Here is an 18,261-nt window from a genome sequence, read left to right as displayed (position 1 = left end):
CTGGTCCGGCCGGGTTAAGTCAAACGATGATTTTAATGGTCACACACGTGGGAGATGGAAACTGAATGCAGACAGCCTCTGATCTCAAAATGGTGGAGGATTACTCAAACTCTTATAGCCTCTGGTGCCCCCACCTTATCATAAAAGCCTAAACATTCACATGCTTTTCTCTCACACGGCGCCTAAGCTACGACCTTGGCTCCCCGTTTATCTGCTCCTGCTGAGATGGGGCAGAAAACTCCAGCATGCTCTGTTCTCTTCTAATCAGACAAATAAGGCGATGACTTTCTGCAAACAGTATTTCTTATAACATCATAAAACAATATCATTCATCCACAATAAATCAGCAGTCTAATGTAATTCAAATCAGTTTAACGAATGCAATAGTTATCAGCTTCTTCTAATTCAGGAGAATACTGCAAACTAAAACTACATAATAATTCACAATCTTTAACTAGGGGTATAACATGGCATAAAATAATATTATAATCTAACAATTCCCCCTGATGAGCTCGTTAGAATAATGAGCTCACCAACACCCTATAATCCAGTGTGGCCGGGTTAATCTCTTCTCACTCCTCACGTCCGTTGTCACCCTGATGGGCGAACCATATGTGAGATGACCTCTGTGTTTGCGCAGTGCAGATGCAAGAAAAACTATCATTCCAACAATAGCAGGTACAGATGACACTCCCCAGTTCTCCCACAGCTTTATTTGGTGCTACCTTATACCCTTCAGACGTACTCAGACTAGAACCTCTGTCCGAGGAGCTTTTAGCCTTTATTTTATTGCTGCAGCTACCAGTGTCGTCCAGTTGGGTGATCCTCTGCTCTTCTTTCTTCAACCTCAGGGGTTAGACAACCCTTCAGTCGTGGCACAGATCAGGGGATTATTCTGCCCCGATTTCAAACAACGATCTGTGTATCCTCGGGTCCTGTGTGTCCTCCAGAAAAAGATCAGGAAGGCGTCCCCCTTTTGCCCAAGAGCCTTTCGAACCTCGTTGGTCTGGTGTTCCCGGATTTCCGCCAACCCCTTCATGGTTATTGCTGTGTTTATGGGATCCATCCTTTTGAGGTGACTACCCGGAGCCCAAACGCCATCACCCTTGGACCCAGTTGGTGTCTCGGCAGTCACCGTATCTATCTCTGCTGCCAAGGATCCTCGCGTATCTGTGACCTCGTCTGGTGTCTGTTCCTTTCTCTGTAAGAGACAGAAAACCAAAACACCCCTCTTCCTAACCCTAATAATCTAATGTTGTTATCTACTGACCTTCTAGTGTTTCAAAATTGGTCTAAAACATTCAGAATGTCCCAGGGACTTATTCTAATCATATCCTATGTGTGTGTAAGCGTGTATGCATTTAGCCCTCTGCACTCAAAGTCAATACCTACAATATATCAGTCCGGACCATCACGCCGAACGAAGCTTATGACCTTCAAAAGACCAAGTGCCAACTCATTATAAGCACATATGCAAGGTGTGTCTAAAAATTATTAATTTGTCTAATTAATTCAGTTCATTTCAATGATTAATGCCTAAACATGGAAATAATGATTTATGCTTCTCACTGATCCTCTACAGAAAGTCCGGAAACTTCTCGGGCCACTATTAGCTTAAGCTTTACCATTCCTAAGTTATTAAAGACACAAATGAAGTTATAAAAATGTTCAAATAATCCTTGTTTGATGTTAAAGCTCAACTTTCCCCCCTTTTTTGACACTTTCCATGTGTCAAATCAACGGAGCTAGAACATTCAAAGAAAAGGTTAGGCAGCTACAAGGTTTCCCAGATTGTTAAGGTGATCTGTGTGTGATGTTCTGACTCAGGTATTTAATATTTTAATAAATGTCGTTTAATCAACTGCCACTATTTAGAACTTAGCTTAAAGACATAATTGAATAAAAGATCACAAAGAATAACATGATATCAATGTTATGTAAGCGCGTTCGGCCCTCTATGCTCGAAGCCTTTTCCCTCAATAGATCAGTCAGACATTCGCGCTGACTGTAGCTTTTAACCCTTATTAACTTGAGCACAACTCTACAATGAGCAACAAACTGCAATATGTATAAAAATTATCATGGTTACACCTGCAAAGAAAGATTATATCATTATCCTAACACCTGTAAATAGAAGATTAATCAGAGGTTATAACAATCACAGGAACACAGATGTTAGTATAAGGTCAAAAGCTTCAATAAATGATGATCAATGCAATGCTTGTTGCATGATTCTCATACAATAATAACAGTAAAACACCCCCTTTTATCCCGTTTAACTTGACACATAAACGTTCATAGATGGCTCTCTTAAATTTGACCTTCCCCTGGTTTTTCCTTCACTGACCACAGCAGGGGAAACTCTGCTATGAGTCAGCCATGAATGCAGCTCACCTAATTCATCACTGAGCCCCACCGTCACTGGCGTCTGACAGGGTGGCGCTGCACACTCTTCCTTTAATGTGTCTATTTTCAATCTGTTAATTAGAGTGCTTAAACATGAAGCAGACTACGTCCACCACAAGTCAATACAGCTGTAAATGCGGCCAATTATCAATCTATTATCAGTGAATAACAACAGATAGCTTTAATTTTATGAATGCTTTCAGTCAACCACTCACCCAGAGGATCTCCAATCCCAGGAAATTCCTTCTCCTCATTTAATGAGTCTGTCCTCCTTCCATGCCCTGGTAACTGGTCCATCCAGAGCCATATGATCTCAAACTATACATACAACAAGCCAAACCACACCTTGGTCACACCAACCCTTTTCCGCCCTGAAGATGTTCAACGCCATCTTAGTCTGGACTGCCTAAGGTGACTTTAACGCTGACTGTTCCGACAATCCATTTTATAACGTTTCCTGGTCAGATTTTGCGAATCTCTGCACCAGGGTTTTAAACATTTTGCCATTTTCATTTGTTTTTATTTTTATTTAGCTTCGACTCCAGATTGTCAATTTTTTACCAGTTGTAATTAGTTTTTACCAATTCTTTGCTAGTTTAGTCTAGTTTTTATTTTCTGAAAATCCTTAGTTTCAGTTTAGTTTTGATTAGCGCCAGTTATAGTTTTAGTTTTGTTTTGCAAAAATTAAAAATTGTCACCAAATCCCAGTTCCATTATATCAATCATGCTCCTCTGCTTATCCTTGGGTATTAAGATTATTAACTCTTGCTGCACCAGGTGTTCCTAATTTTGGTTCAAGTTAATTGATAGACTTTTTGAAGGCGATTGTTTCACACATTTATTTAGATGTCCCAGTCCTGTTGTCTCGGGATGCATCACGCTGCCTTATCTGGGGTTAGCTGTTTTCTGGGGATGCGGGTTGAGTGGGGGAGCTCTTCAAGATAAGCTAGGTTAACCTTCTTGTGTGAGCTTTTCAAGTGCACTTCAAGGTTTGTGGGATTTTTAGTTTTATAAATGTCCCTCATAACCCCCTGATGACCCAGTAATTCATTTTTGCGCACTGTAGTACACATTTAGTTTTTGCTTGTAGCTCTCATACTCTACTTGCCACTCCTCTAAGTCCTGATGTTTCTTAGAGAGGAAAACAGTACCTTTAACATTATATCACATGTGTTAGGTTTGTAGCATAAACCTATTCGCTGGAACGTTAAGACAATATAATTACACTGCTAAGCAAGACACAAATAGGCAAAGTTCTTCATGTTACTCGTGCACGGGAGAGAACCGGACAACCGCTTGACTCCAGTTGGTCTCGTCCGTTCTCCCATACACTGTCCTTTTATTGAGGTTACATGAATATGCATAAGTTCATTAACATATGACGTCTACATACAAACAAAGAGTACCTTGCCTGTGTGTGTGTGTGTGTGTGTGTGTGTGTGTGTGTGTGTGTGTGTGTATGTGTGTGTGTGTGTGTGGGGACTGCTGATCAAAGGGTCAAACATCCTTGGTCAGGAAGAGGGTAGCCTCCCCCTCACCCTAGATGGTTCATCCTAGATAACACGGTGAGGAAGTCCTGCAGTTCATCTAAACAAAGAGCACTTAGACTAGAACAGACGCAACTACGTTAATCCTACCATAAAATAATAAGACACGGTATGACCTCTCATGCTCCCAAAGTGCTGTCTAATACACACAAAGTTTGCAGACTATCAAGGATCAAAACCTCTACCAATCTACAACTAATTACAAAACTCTAAGCATATATAAGTAAATATTTCTAAGCATAAATGACAATCAACAATACAAATCTAACAACATGTGTGGGGGTGTGGCCTTGCCAATTGTTTTCCCCACCTTTTCAAAATGGCTGGCGTGCCCACCAGCACATTTTATGGAAGAAAGAAAGGTAAGCTTGATATTTACATTTAAAATGTTTTGTTAAACTCAGATTTTTATTTTATTCAAAAATAAACATCTAGTAAATAATTTAAGGGGTCTTTAAGAATTAGGCTTATTTAGTTTCACAGAGAACATGACTAATTTATTAATGTGTACTCTAGTGCACGTTGGGACTTTTTACTTGTATTTATTTCACTTTTTCCTAGTAGACAACTCTTTAACAAAGGCGGAGAGAATTCTCAACAGAATAATTGAGCGAGATTCAAACAGAGATTTTTCAGAAGATGAGAGTCATGTGAGCCAGATAGGAGAGGGTGAGAACCCAGGAGGAGCCACACAAAGATTATCGAGATGCAGTGGCAGATGTAATAGAGAAAAACACAGGGCCACCTGAAATCTGTCGTCCTATCTGGTCCAAAACCAACATGTAGGAGAATCTGGAATTTTTTATTTTAAGTTAAAAATAAAATATGGGTAAAATGCAGAAATGTTTTCCAGTAAAGTAAAAAATAAGAGTCGCATTTATAAATGAATCCATGACACCTAATTGTTTCTACAAGATCACATCGTTGCTAAAAGTTATCAGTGATCTCAATGTGCGAAAAGAATTCACCGTATCTGGAGTTCAAGCTCCTCTTGGCTGAGAAACCTGGGACAAACATGTGAACAAGACCTGAATAATACCAGTAGTGAAAAGTTCTCTCCAAAGATCAATAAAAGGAGGCCCCAATCAGATGAGAGTGCAGAAAAATATGGTTCACTCCACTTGCCTGAAATGGTTAACGGTCCAAGGCATTTCAGTTGTAGAATAGTTGGGTGCAACAGTAAAACATATGTGAGATGTGGGAAGTGCCAAATGTTCCTTTGTGTCTCCCAATAAAAATATCACAGTACTTCCTCAGATATCATAAATGAATTGACTTTTGTGAAATAGAAAGTTCAGTGCAATCACTGATCTACATTTTTTGATATTATTATATAAATAAGTTTTAATCTCCTGCTTACAAAACTTTCCGTTAACGCAAATGTTTTTCCACTTCTAGTTTTCGTTATTTCATTTGTTGTCTTTAATAATACCGTAATAACCTTGCTCCGCACACTGGAATAAACATAATCAACATGATCAACATTTCACTGCGTATCAATTCACCATCTTATCGATTCAAGTGCTCCATCCTTATGTGGTTTGTGACATTATGTTTATCTAAATCTCCACTTTGTCTCTAAATGTTTAAAGAATTTTTTTCAAGTTCAGGGTCAAATTTTGAGAATTTTGACCATAAGTGAAAGTTATGGCGTTATCACCCCCTTTGGGGCTTACCTTTCCCAGTTTTGATGATATTCCTCCCCATTCTCTATTCTTTGCAAGTACCCCTTTTTCGGTGACGAGAAACTGTTGCTGTGGTCAAGCGGGTGCTGTAAAAACAAAAGCTCAGGACAGAACAGTCACCAGTCATGTACTTCATTCAAAATTAGCATATATTGAACTTCATATTGACCCTTTGAGTGTAATGGTACATTTTAATTTGAATTTCTCAAAACTAAACACAATATTTTACTTTATCTTACTCTTGTTCTTGTGCAGCACCACCCCTGTCGGTTCTATCTTACTTTTAAATTGCTGACTATTTCAAGAAAGCACCCAAAAGGCGGGGACCAGTGTTTATCATTACATATCTCTATTTTGCGTGTGACAAGTCTATCATTCCCCTGTTATTCATAGACCTCGGTAGAGTTTTTTTTTTTCTTTTGTTTTTTACCTCTATAAAAGTTAATTGACTCTTTACCGTAACCCACTATGGTTAATAATAACATGTTCAGTCATGAGTGAAATCAAACCTTTTCTTCACTTTAGCATTTAACATTCCCAACCATATAATATGATACATTAATCGAAATACAGCTACTAAAACACAATTTTCTTAATGCAAACATCAGTAACTCAAAATTAGCAACCAAAGGGTTAAGTCTGCAGTTCACACTCCTGTGAAGCTACAGCCTCCCCCCTTAGTCTCTGTCAACCTTCTGTTCTTGCAAAAACAAAACAAAGCAAGACAAAACATCCACCCTTCTTTTACAGGCTGGGTGAATTGTTTATGGACATCTACTAATCCTAAAGTCGGTACCGTTTTTGTCTCAGTATCAAGTCAGTTAAAACTTTTAGTCGTCAGTCCATCACAGTCCAGTCACATGCATACATCCACACACATTCATACCAGAAGTTGCTGATAATCGTGTCTGACGCGCAACCTATCCGAGCCTCCATCACCAGCAAGATGACGTCATCGTTTTAAAGGAAACAGTTCCTTGTTTGTTATTTTTTCTTTGGACTGGATTGACTCGCTGCAATCCTTTTAGGCTCAGGACTTCTCATTCGATCAGTGTCCCATGTAAGTGAATTTCTCCCCAGCCCATTATAATCATGGAGAAAAACACTTTGCCACTGTTTTCAGTAAGAATATTTTATAGCGCTTTAAAGTTCAATCTCTCAGACCTGGATTAAGGAGCCGATTTGTTAAATCAGGAGCTCACAAAATACCAAAAATATCACCACCGGTGGATCACACCTCTCAGACGTTCTTATCTCAGTGCACTGTAACGAAAGCAAAAACAAACGTAACCAATAAAACACTCATATAATAACAGATACTGGGGCCCATTGCAAACATGTTCAAACATAAAACCATCCTTCTCTCTCTTACAGAAGGAAAACAATCCAAACCTCACTGATAGAATCATCCTAGTGTCAAACAAAACCCAAAGATCAACCAAAACTCCACACACTATATTGTGTAGGCATACAGTTACTGAAACTCCTTTTCTGCACCAACGAAAACATGTTGGATTTACTTGACTCAATAGTGGACACTGGTTACACACAGACGCTTTGCTTTGGCAGAAACTTAAACAACTAAGTTAAATCAACACAACCTTTTCATATTCTCCGAAATAAAACTCACACCGTTCATTCATCATTTTCACTCTGTACCACTGCTCCTTGTTAGCAGTGTTGGGGAGTAACGGAATACATGTACCGCCGTTACGTATTTAAAATACAAAATATGAGTAACTGTATTCCGTTACAGTTACCGTTTAAAAAGGTGGTATTCAGAATACAGTTACTTTGTTGAAATAAATGGATTACACTGCGGTACTTTCCTGTTTCATATTGTCGCGGGTCAGGACTGTTTGGGTTTTGTTTGACAGCTACGTTCTGTTGTTCCAGGCGGCAGCGTTACGGTTGCCATGGTTACAGGGCGACGCTCTCTCTCTGCGTGTTTCCTGGGTGAGAGAGCGCCTTTTCGTTGTTGTTGTTGTTGTGCTAAGCTAACAGGCAGAATGCTACAAGCATAGCTCTAAAGAATGTAGCATCATGGGCAGTGTAGTCCGTGTTGCAGGGAGAATGGACTGCCATACACGTTATGTGTCTGTGAGCGCGAGGAGGGAGAAAAAGGGGAGTGGAAAGGTACGAGTTGTCATTGAGAAAAAACGGGAGCTGGAAGCATGTAAATATAATAATAACCACTGCAGCCAAGAAGAGTGCCTGACGAGCCCAGTTGTAAGTAAGCTATTAAGACTCGACTGTACACCGTGTTCCTGTTTTCCTCCGAAACAATAAGTTCCGTTGGAGCAGTCTTTCAATGCCTCTCTCTGTCTCTCGCAAGAAAAGTTGACCCACACAACAAAGTAAAGCTATTTTTCGGCTACGAGCCGACAGGGACCCCGCCGTATTAGTCAGAGGTCCCTTTACTACAGTTCGGAGTCGCGGACCTTCAGTAATAGTAATAAATCACACAGCAATAGTACATTCACGTTGTTGTAAAAAGCATGATAATATATTAAGTAATCCAAAGTATTCAGAATACGTTACTGTCATTGAGTAACGTAACGGAATACGTTACAGAATACATTTTGGGGCATGTATTCTGTATTCTGTAATGGAATACATTTTAAAAGTAACCTTCCCAACACTGCTTGTTAGGCTGTGTGAAGCACAGTAAACAATTCAGTGGAGGCCTTGAGCCATAAACAGACATCACGCACACACATTATTTTCATTACCAAACTGCAATAGACCTTGTCCCCTAAATCTACAAATGCCCTCTGGGTGACATGAAATGCATTTAACCAATAAATAATTGATGGGTTCTTGTTGTTATAACAGACTCCGTATTTGAATGTTAGTGTGCAGCATTTGTTAGTAAAGCATTCTTCATTGCATCAGCGTGTGTGTGTGTATCACTTCTCAGTGAATTGAATCAGCATTTCGATTTGTGCACGTGTGTGTGTCATTTCCCCCTCAATCGACGAATGCGTATGTGTGTTTGTGTGGGTGTTTGTGTTCATCACTTTCCTGTTCTGGTGTTCTGGGTAAACCACGGCCTGAAGCGTGCCCTTGGATCCTGCCCTCCTCCATTTCAGTCTGTTTACATCCATCGGTTCTGCTGCTCAAAGTTCTGTCCATACTGGTTCTGGCCCCAATTGGGGCAGTCCTTTTTCTCCAGTGTCCTGCATCTTCTCCTTGTTCCGCTCCTCCTTAACTTGACCCTTTCGCTTCTGTAGCTCCGTCAGGGTTTTGATACGCAGCTCAACCGTCTGGATGTCCGTGCCAAGCTCCAGTCTACGCTGCTGCTCCAGCTCTTCCTCTGTCTCTCCCAGCTAGGTCAAGATTTTGTTCATGTCAGAGTTCAGCTGCTGCCACTGCTGCTCGTTCTGCTTTTTTTCTCATCTCCTTGCTGAGGTCCTGAGCCTGCCGGAGCTTCCACTTCCTGAGCTGCTGGGATCTGCTAGTCGCCCATCAGTCGCAGATATCCCATGTATGAGGAGTCCGTTTCTGTGCTTGCAGAAGTGCGGCTGCTGTCCGTTTGTTGCAGGTGGAAACGGCTGACATCCAGAGGGTGTATATGAGAGTCTGCAGCAGCAACCTCCCCAGTGGAAGACCTCAGTGTTTGTTCTGTTAGTTTAACAAAGGCCTCAGGGCTCTCTGGGATCCCTACATCTGACAAGCCTGAGGCAGGGCGCTGAAGGAAGTCTCCCTCCTCACTCTGGTGCTCTCTGGGATCCCTGCTTGCACTTTCAAGCCCACGGCTCAGGTCGTAGATGTGGTCCCATTCCAGGGGAATGGAGTCCACGTTTGCTGGGGTGTCTCGGCCCGAGCGTTCAGTCCGGCTCTGGGCAGCCAAGGAAGCTGAGCGACCGGAGGGCGGCAGAGGCGACAGGAAACCATCCCCCAAACGTTCACTCCACAGCAGACTGGACAAATCACAATGCTGATCTAGCTCCAGGAAGCTCCGGCCTGATTTCAAGTCCTGTGTCTGGGACTCCAAGCCTGATGGGTTCGATTATCAGCCAGCTCCTCCTGAGCCATGCTCAGTTTCTGCTCTGATGTCTTGAGCTCTTACTGAGGGCAGAAACCTCAGAGTCTTTTCCGTACACGTCAGATTGAAGTCCATTGATGTTTCCCTTGCTTTGCTCCACGGCCTTCTGCAGCTCTGCTGTTCGACTCTTCTCAGAGGTCAGCTCCTGGCCAAGCCCCGACACCTGTGCCTTCAGCTTATTTTCTCCTGGTGCTTTTGTCCATTCTGAGGTGCCTCCTGACCTCAGTTACTCCTCCTGTCTCTGGCACGCCCTTTTTACTGCCCGATGATCAGTGTTGGTCCGTCACTGTCCTGCACAGCTTTGATGCAGAGTGGTTAAGGTCAGCATTGTCTTGCTCGGCCTCACTTTTCCTCCGGGCTTAATGGGCGTCTCGTCGCAGCTCTGTCAGCTGAAGCTGTCTGGAAATCTCCCCCGTGTAGTGAAACGGGCCTTGGATTTAACGCTCTCCGTCTCCGCTGCATAAGATTGTTTTCCTGCAGCGCTGTTGACATCTTCAAGTTGTTGTTGTGTGTCCAGCTGCTATAGCATTTGGTCAGAGTCACATCAAAGATGGTGAAGGAGAGAGCAAAGATGGTAGGGAGGGAGAGCAGGAGTCCAGGGTCAGCCTCGGCTTTCTGGGCCGACAAAGCAGCCTGTAATCAAACATAAAGAGAAAAAACAAAACAAAACCAAAACAAAACAAAACGAAAATAATGATGTTGTGTTGGCTGTGTTATTCAGAGAGGGGAGAAACACCGGGGCCAGGCCCCGTGTCAGCCTTCTCTCCCCCTTTTTTTGTTTTTTCTCACCATATAATCCATTCATAACCCACCAAGCTGACAGGACAACACAGGTACATGTTAAAATTCTTAAGATCATGTTTAAAAGTTCAAAAATGGAATTTTCTTTCATTCAGTAATCACTTGTATTAATCAATCAGCAGAAAACATGTCACAATTTGACTTTCCTAACCACTAAATTTGTCGTGTCTTCACTGGTTGGTCAGACCAGTGTCTTCTTTTTTTTTTTTTTTTTTTGAAGTTAAGTTGTTGTCCTGCAACCCAGAGAGTTTATTTGTTAGTAGTGGATAACTTTATTGTTTAACGGCGGGTGTATGTTAAGTTTCACTGCTTTAAACTTGCTGGAAAATCTTCACGTGTTCATGGGTGTAAGCTGTTTCTTCATTGCGTGTATGTTAGAGCTGGGCGATAGAACGATAACGATATGTATCGCGATATAACTTTTACTCGATAGAGAAATTAAGCTATCGCGATAGACCTTGCCGCTCTTGTCCTCAAAAAAAAAAAAAAAAAGGTCAGCCAATCCAAATTAAGTAGCGCAGAGCCGAACCAATCACAGCCGCAGCGTCACGTCGGGTGACTTGTTACGTACAGCACAAGTGCCAAGCCGCACGTGTGTTTGTTTGGGAAGCAGCCAGCGGGTAATGGAGGAAATGAGTGTGCCGACTAGAAAAATCAACCGAGCGTGACCGAAGAGAAAACAGATGATGGTTCCAACGCCGGAGAGATTGTCGAACGGAAGAGCCATAGAAGCTCCGTAGTGTGAAGGTATTTCGGCTATTTCAAGTCTGACAAAAAACAGAGTAGCGTGCACTGTAAATGTGCCGAAAGCAAGTCTGGAAATACAATAAACTGGTGCATGCGTCACACTGTGCGCCACGTTATTGTTTCGGTGAAATGAATTTCTACAATACTGTTAATTCTACTCTCTACAGTGTTTAAATGCTTACATATACACACAGTTACTGTCCCTCCACACATACGACTCGGTTCTGCTTCTATGCCCCAGCTTTGTTTACTTTTTCCCACCGAGGCTTCTAGACTTCTGATTGGCCAACATTTCTGCACGGTTAGGAATCTAGCGCCACCTGCTGCTTTGGCATGTTCATAGCAGCGTTTTCCTTCATTTCTGCCTTTATGTGTGGACGGGATTATTTTTAAAACGAAAACGGAAAATCTCCGTTTTCAAAAATACCTGTGCACGTGTGGACGTAGCCTCAGTCTCTGACTGGAAGCGCTAATTCGTCATTCGGCTTTTGTCAGACTAAAGTAACTGTTAAAACTGTTTGAAAAGCTCAGCTATACAACAAGGAGAGATTGAGAATTTCCTTTTAGTTCTCAGTTTATTTGATATTGACAAAAGTTAGTCAGTTTTGTCTGTTATTCTGTAAAACAAACTAAGATTTATTTTTAGAATTAATATTTTGTTTCTAAGTGGAATTGACAATTTAGTCTGTTTTGTTTGTTCTATTTTGAAACTTAAACGCTTTAGCGGCTGCCTTTTGTGTAGTTTGCAATATTTGCCTTTATTTATCTGAAAAAGTCTCATGTTCCTTAAGTACATCTACCCTGTTGAACTTATTATGGGAAATAAATATTTAAAAACAAGCTGCTGATTATTTCACATTTTACTTGTGAGCAACGGCACATTTAAATCTTACAAATATAGTTATTTGGCTTATATCGTGATAGATATCGTTATCGCCTGAAATGAAAAAAACATATCGTGATATGAAAAAATCTCATATCGCCCAGCTCTAGTGTATGTGTGTTTGTAGGTGGGTTAATTTAACCTTTTGTGTGCTCGTGGGGGGCAGTTGGTTCAGGCCCATAGCCACCTGTATCAACACACTAAGAGATTTATTTAATATCATTTTCATCACAATCTTACTCTGCCGGCTGAAGTGCCGGCAGAGTAAGATTGTGATTAAGATTGTGATTAAGTTTAAGATTGTGATTAAGACCGGTTGAAGATTAAGATTAAGATTAAGATTAAGAAGTTAAGATTAAGATTAAGACCGGCTGAAGTGCCGGTCTTAATCAAGCACAATTTGTCTCTTCTATATCTAAACCCAGCCAAACATCAAACATTCAGCATAGTCATTCAAAACCTTATTTGTAATATTATAATCAGCAAAATCAGCGTTTTAATTACAGGCATGTATCATTGTTTGCAAATCATAATTATAAAACTCAAAAACACACTAAACAGGAAGCAAAAATCCTCTGTGCGCCTCACAGCTCATTTGCATGTTCACACACAGTCTAAAAATAGCTCGCAGCGCTGCAGTGCGCTGTCGTCACACACAGGGTCAGACAAAACTCAGGCAAGACTCTATTATTTTATATTACAAAGACGTCTTATATTTACAACCACTGACAGGCCTGACAGATTCAGCACCTAACAAATTTCAAAAAATTTTACCATAACGGGTCTCACCGAAGAAAGATAACTTTTTTGTAATCAATTAACCAGTATCTGTTTCCTCCAGAACAGCCTATGGCCTGATTTCTAAAATCCCTAACTCAATTTAACTGTGTCCAAAAAAGCACATCACACCGTTTCCAACGGTGAGGAGACTCTAACTCCTAGCTTATTTCAGGATGCCCTGTACCCCACAGATAAGCCAAACTGAACTATCCCTGTTCGACGACAGGTCAAGGCCGCGCGTCCACGGCCAGGAGGGAGCGTAACCTCCGGGCTATGCGCTTCTTAGCATCTTCCAGTGCCGTCCTATAAGAATTTATAACAATTTGAAACAACAGTCAACACCCTAAAACAAGAGTCTGACTAAGGCAAGTGCCTAGAGATGATCACACAGGACCACACTTATAACCAATTTGGACTTTAACCAACAACATGACCAATTCCCTACCAAACTACTTGAGCCTTTAACTCAATTCCTCGGGACTCTAACCCAGCATTTCTTTTATACTTTTTCAACTTCATTAAATACTCTTAACCGACTTTAACTGCATAACACACGCGGATCCTCATCAAAATCAAAACAGACCCTCTACCAGTAATTTCAGTGAGTAGACTTTAATTTAGTCATATCCAATTTGGCACACTTTGAAAAAATTCAACAGGTAGTGCCTTACCTTTAGATAAGCCGGCTTATGCCCACTCACGTCAGACCACTGGCTTGTGCCTGTCCGTTCAACAACCTCGGACCGTCCAAACCTTTAAATTCCACCCCAATACCACAGGACGAGCCCCCAAGATGTTATGGTTCAAAATATTGGGGATGGAGACAAGAGAAAAACCACAATAATAACACTGGTCCGGCCGGGTTGAGTCAAACGGTGATTTTAATGGTCACACACGTGGGAGATGGAAACTGAATGCAGACAGCATCAGATCTCAAAATGGTGGAGGATTACTCAAACTCTTATAGCCTCTGGTTCTCCCACCTTATCATAAAAGTTTAAACATTCACATGCTTTTCTCTCACACGGCGCCTAAGCTACGACCTTGGCTCCCCGTTTATCTGCTCCTGCTGAGATGGGGCAGAAAACTCCAGCATGCTCTGTTCTCTTCTAATCAGACAAATAAGGCGATGACTTTCTGCAAACAGTATTTCTTATAACATCATAAAACAATATCATTCATCCACAATAAATCAGCAGTCTAATGTAATGCAAATCAGTTTAACGAATGCAATAGTTATCAGCTTCTTCTAATTCAGGAGAATAATGCAAACTAAAACTACATAATAATTCACAATCTTTAACTAGGGGTATAACAGGGCATAAAATAATATTATAATCTAACAAGCGCTACAACCACTCAAAGTCCCTTAGTCAAGGTTGACCTATAGGACGTCACTGCCATCAGGGTAGAAATGTTTTACTACAGGATAAAGGATCACTAGACCCAAACCATGGCAGTAAAATCCAGTCCACAAGATTCCTTATGGATTTCACATAATGTGTCATGTTTGTAGATTAGTAAAGAGAACCCTGAGCCTGGTTCTGCTGAAGGTTTCTTCCTGTTAAAAGGGAGTTTTTCCTTCCCACTGTCATGAAAGTGCTGCTCACAGGGGGTCATATGATTGTTGGGTTTTCCTCGCTATTAGGGTCTTTAACTTACATAAACCGCCTTGGGGCGACTGTTGTGGTTTTGCACTGTATAAATAAAACTTAATTGAATATTTGTATCTGATGTCTCATCTATGAAAATCCAATGTTATGACTGTTTGTCTTTTATTTTGTGAGGATATCTGTTAACTATCTACCTTTCCAACCACAATCATGGATAATGTTAATGCACAAAAAGGGCTCTGTGAGGGGCTCGGCTGCAGCAGTGGAGCAGAGGAGGCTGGGCCCTGAGATTTCACCTATAGAACGTTGATGTTAATTGTGAAGGTCATGAAGGGTGAAACTGATCTAACGATTAACTGTGACACACATCCACACAGAGGGTCAGATCACGTCTTCACGTCTGTTTCTTTTATTCACACACACATACAACCTAGCTTGAATTACCACCTTTAAGCTGCACACCACTAAAGTTTAAGCTCGTTCCTTCTATTTCACAACTACACCTTGGTATCCAACAGCATCGCTAAATGCAAGGGTCAGTCCGACTACAAAGAAGCAGTGGGTCAACACACAAACACTCACCTTTAATTCTTTCAGTGGGATACAGTACAAACAGTCAGAGCAGCAGCAGCTCTGAGGCAGTGTAACATCAGGTAAACAAACAGTGTACTACGCAGACGAGAGTTTGGCCCGGGCAGTTTTCACTGGCAGCAGCGTGTTCCTGCTGCTCTGTTTGCACGGCTGGCGTGTTGTCCTTCAGCTGCTGCAGGTTGAAAAGCCCACAGAAGTCACAATTGTTTCTTGACTCCTTACCAGTAAACTTGTACCAGCTTTCCCAGAGCCATCTTATTTACAGAGGACGACCCCGGCTGCAAGCTAAAGAATCATTTTGTGCAACGGCAACTCATTACTACCAGCTAGGAAACGATCTTTAGAGATGCTGCAGTGAAAACGCAGTTTTCAGTTAGATGTCGCTTGACAATAGTTCCAAAGGCACATTAATCCCATTAAAAGGCACGTTACAATGTTATATACAACGTGAAGCACTGTGAGGCGACTTTATGATTTGATGCTGTATAGATAAACTCAGTTAATACTTTGGATTCTTTCATTTAAATGGAAACACAATGAGCTGTTTTTTTTCTGTGCTGTGTCCAGGTTCACTTTGAATATCAGCTGTGTTTCCATTTGAAGGGCTGAAAATATTGTTCAAATGCAGTTCGATTTGAAGACGTAAGCGGCGGTATGGACACGACAGGTGACATTACGGTAGCCGTGCTGTGCGGGGAGGACGAGGAGCTGCGTTCCATGCTGGCAGCAGGAGGACAACCTGCCCAAACTCCCCGTTTGTGTACATTAAGGACAGGGCCGAGTTTCCCCGCCTGTCTCAGTCTGCTGCCACAGTGACGACCGTTGCTTTAGGCTCTGACGTGTTTACATACAGCTTCTTTAGCACCGTAGAAATGACACATTTGTTATCTGGAGCGATGAACACAGAAAGAACTGTTTCCTCCTCATCACCCAGCTCCGCCCCCTAAAGCTAGTCTATCTTCACATTGTCTGAGTTGGAGGTTGTGACTAAACTAGTACCACGGTCAGTGATATAGTTCAGAAAGGATGCTGGGAGAAGACCTCGTACTGGTATACTTCCCACAATGATAAGGAGAGAATCATACAGTGACCATAAGTTGACCTTTGACATCAATGATTGGATAAAAGTAATCAGGTTATGTTGATGTACTGCGGCGAGCAGCGAGCTTTGTGTAGCACCAATAAAAGCGTGACCTTTGGTAACAGTGGCTGATGCTGAGGTGAGAGGTTACAGCGAAGGCTTCAGGGTCTGGGTGCCTTACAGGACTGGCAGCAGGCTTTCCTGTAGTACCAGTGGGAACACAGCTTCACCTTGAGAACCAGGGCGCAGTTGGCTGTTGCTTTGTCCTGGCAGAAGTCTGCTCCTTGTGATGCTGCAGGATAAACACACACATAACAAAGCTCCTGTTAGAAAGTCATCGTCTCACGGCGGCATCGTCTGCTCTTGGAGTTTTTATACCTGGTGCTTCTGTCGGACAGCTCTGGATTTCACAGCTCTGCTTGGTTTCTGGCTTGAGGGCAGAGTCGCAGCTGTGACCCCTCGTTACCAGCTCCTCCCCTTGGTAACACTTGACCTCTCGAACCTGGACGCCACGCCCACAGGTCTTGCTGCACTGAGTGAACAAGAGGTCAAACTTGCCAATTGTAGTTTGTTGAGGAAAGTTTGAAAAATGTGAGACGGCTGTGATTGTGTGCTGGGTGGCTGATGACAGGCGTCGCTACCTGAGACCAGGATGTGGTGAACCACTTGGAGCAGGGTCTCTGGAAGCAGGATGAGCTCATCTGCGGTTTGTTGGTTTGGTTACAGCTGCTGTCTGGAAACTCTTTGAACACTCCTCCTTCCAGGCCAGCACACACCACCTGACGTTGTTGCACGCCGCGGCCACAGGTAGCGTTACACTGAAACACAGACGCAAAACTAAAGAGTGCACGATCCTTATATAGCGTTAAAATATGATGTCTTCACTGTGCCACAGTCACCTGTTGCCACTCCTGCTCAACCCAGTGTGGAGCACAGTCTCTGTCACCGCAGGGATAGATGGCCAACGGGCGTAACGGCTGGTCACACTGCCCGTCTGACATCACAAGTCCGCCTGACGAACGGCAGGTCACAGAACGCACCATCCTGCCCTCCCCGCACTCACCTGAGCACTGACACAATGCAGAGACATTTTCATGCAAAATACATTTACACGCTGCACAAAAGCTGCTCATAACCTCCACCTCTGAAAACTACAACACTGCAAAATCGAGTCAGATTAATCTGCTGTTTATCCCACTGTAATCCACTGGTTTTCAGCCCAGTAACTGACAGCCGCCGTTCCACTGGGACCATTTCAGGAGAGGCTGAAGCAAAGAGATGGATCGACTGAAGGCCCAAAGGCTTCAAATGCTCTGTGTAGTTCTTTGTTGCTCTATATAAAACCTATTTTAACCTGTTAAACTCTTTTATCTTCGGCATTTTTCGTAGAATAATAAAAAAAACATTGCAAACTCTGTGTTTTTGTGCTAATAACGAATAATCTTAATATGCAGTTTCAAAGTGGTTCTTTGCTAAGCTGTCTGCACACTGCACACACAGCCCAGAGTTGGGCATGAAGCAGTGTTTAGTGGCTTAACAACAAAAACATTCAGGTTCAAGTAAACGAGTGAAAAAGCAGCGAGTGTCCACAGACGCTCATAAAGCCTGGAAAACTTTAAAAACGACAAGAAAATCAAAAGATAAAGACCCGAGTGACTCGAGACTGGTTTGTTACCATGGTGACGTATCTGGTGATACCTCTCACAGACACACTGTCAGGTCATCAAAATGACCAAACTTTACAGTTTCAGGCTTGGAAACAGTGATTGACAGTGTCAGTGTGTGGTGGGTACAGTAAAGGGCTGAACTCACAGGTCCCCAATCAGAAACGCTCCATCGTCTGTCACAAGGTGGGCCTTCACATTCCTGGCTCTCTATTGGCCGAGAGGTCTCGTTACATAGTTTCCTCTCCATAGAGCAACGAACCTCTCGAGTGCGGATGCCCCGAGAGCCACAGCGTGCTGAGCACTGACACACGGAGGGAGAAACGATGAATGACAGCTGGTGTGATGAAGCATGACAATATTCACGTGTCCTCCTGACGGGAGACAAAATCTCAAAAAGGTGAATCATGGAAAG

The 18,261-nt window shown here is 42.4% G+C and overlaps 1 protein-coding gene across 5 annotated transcripts in view; it reads right to left on the bottom strand.

Annotated features, from left to right (window-relative positions):
- Window positions 1-15,073: 15,073 nt before the first annotated feature.
- LOC113010989 (ADAMTS-like protein 2) overlaps window positions 15,074-18,261 on the bottom strand; it is a 44,816-nt gene continuing 41,628 nt past the window's right edge. For 4 of the 5 annotated variants that reach the window (XM_026150337.1, XM_026150338.1, XM_026150341.1 and 1 more), the window contains 5 exons: window positions 17,995-18,150; window positions 17,082-17,252; window positions 16,824-17,000; window positions 16,561-16,714; window positions 15,074-16,474 (listed from right to left, as the gene is read on the bottom strand). In XM_026150337.1, coding sequence (XP_026006122.1) covers window positions 16,344-16,474; window positions 16,561-16,714; window positions 16,824-17,000; window positions 17,082-17,252; window positions 17,995-18,150 — 789 coding nt within the window. In that variant the 3' untranslated portion in view covers window positions 15,074-16,343. The remainder of the gene's footprint in view (window positions 16,475-16,560; window positions 16,715-16,823; window positions 17,001-17,081; window positions 17,253-17,994; window positions 18,151-18,261) is intronic. The other variant, XM_026150339.1, reaches the window with a different exon arrangement.

Source organism: Astatotilapia calliptera, chromosome 18, assembly GCF_900246225.1.
Source record: "Astatotilapia calliptera chromosome 18, fAstCal1.2, whole genome shotgun sequence".
In the NCBI taxonomy this organism is placed as follows: Eukaryota; Metazoa; Chordata; class Actinopteri; order Cichliformes; family Cichlidae; genus Astatotilapia; species Astatotilapia calliptera.
Note: the sequence above shows the minus strand (reverse complement) of the source record. Positions and strands in the feature narration are given on the sequence as shown.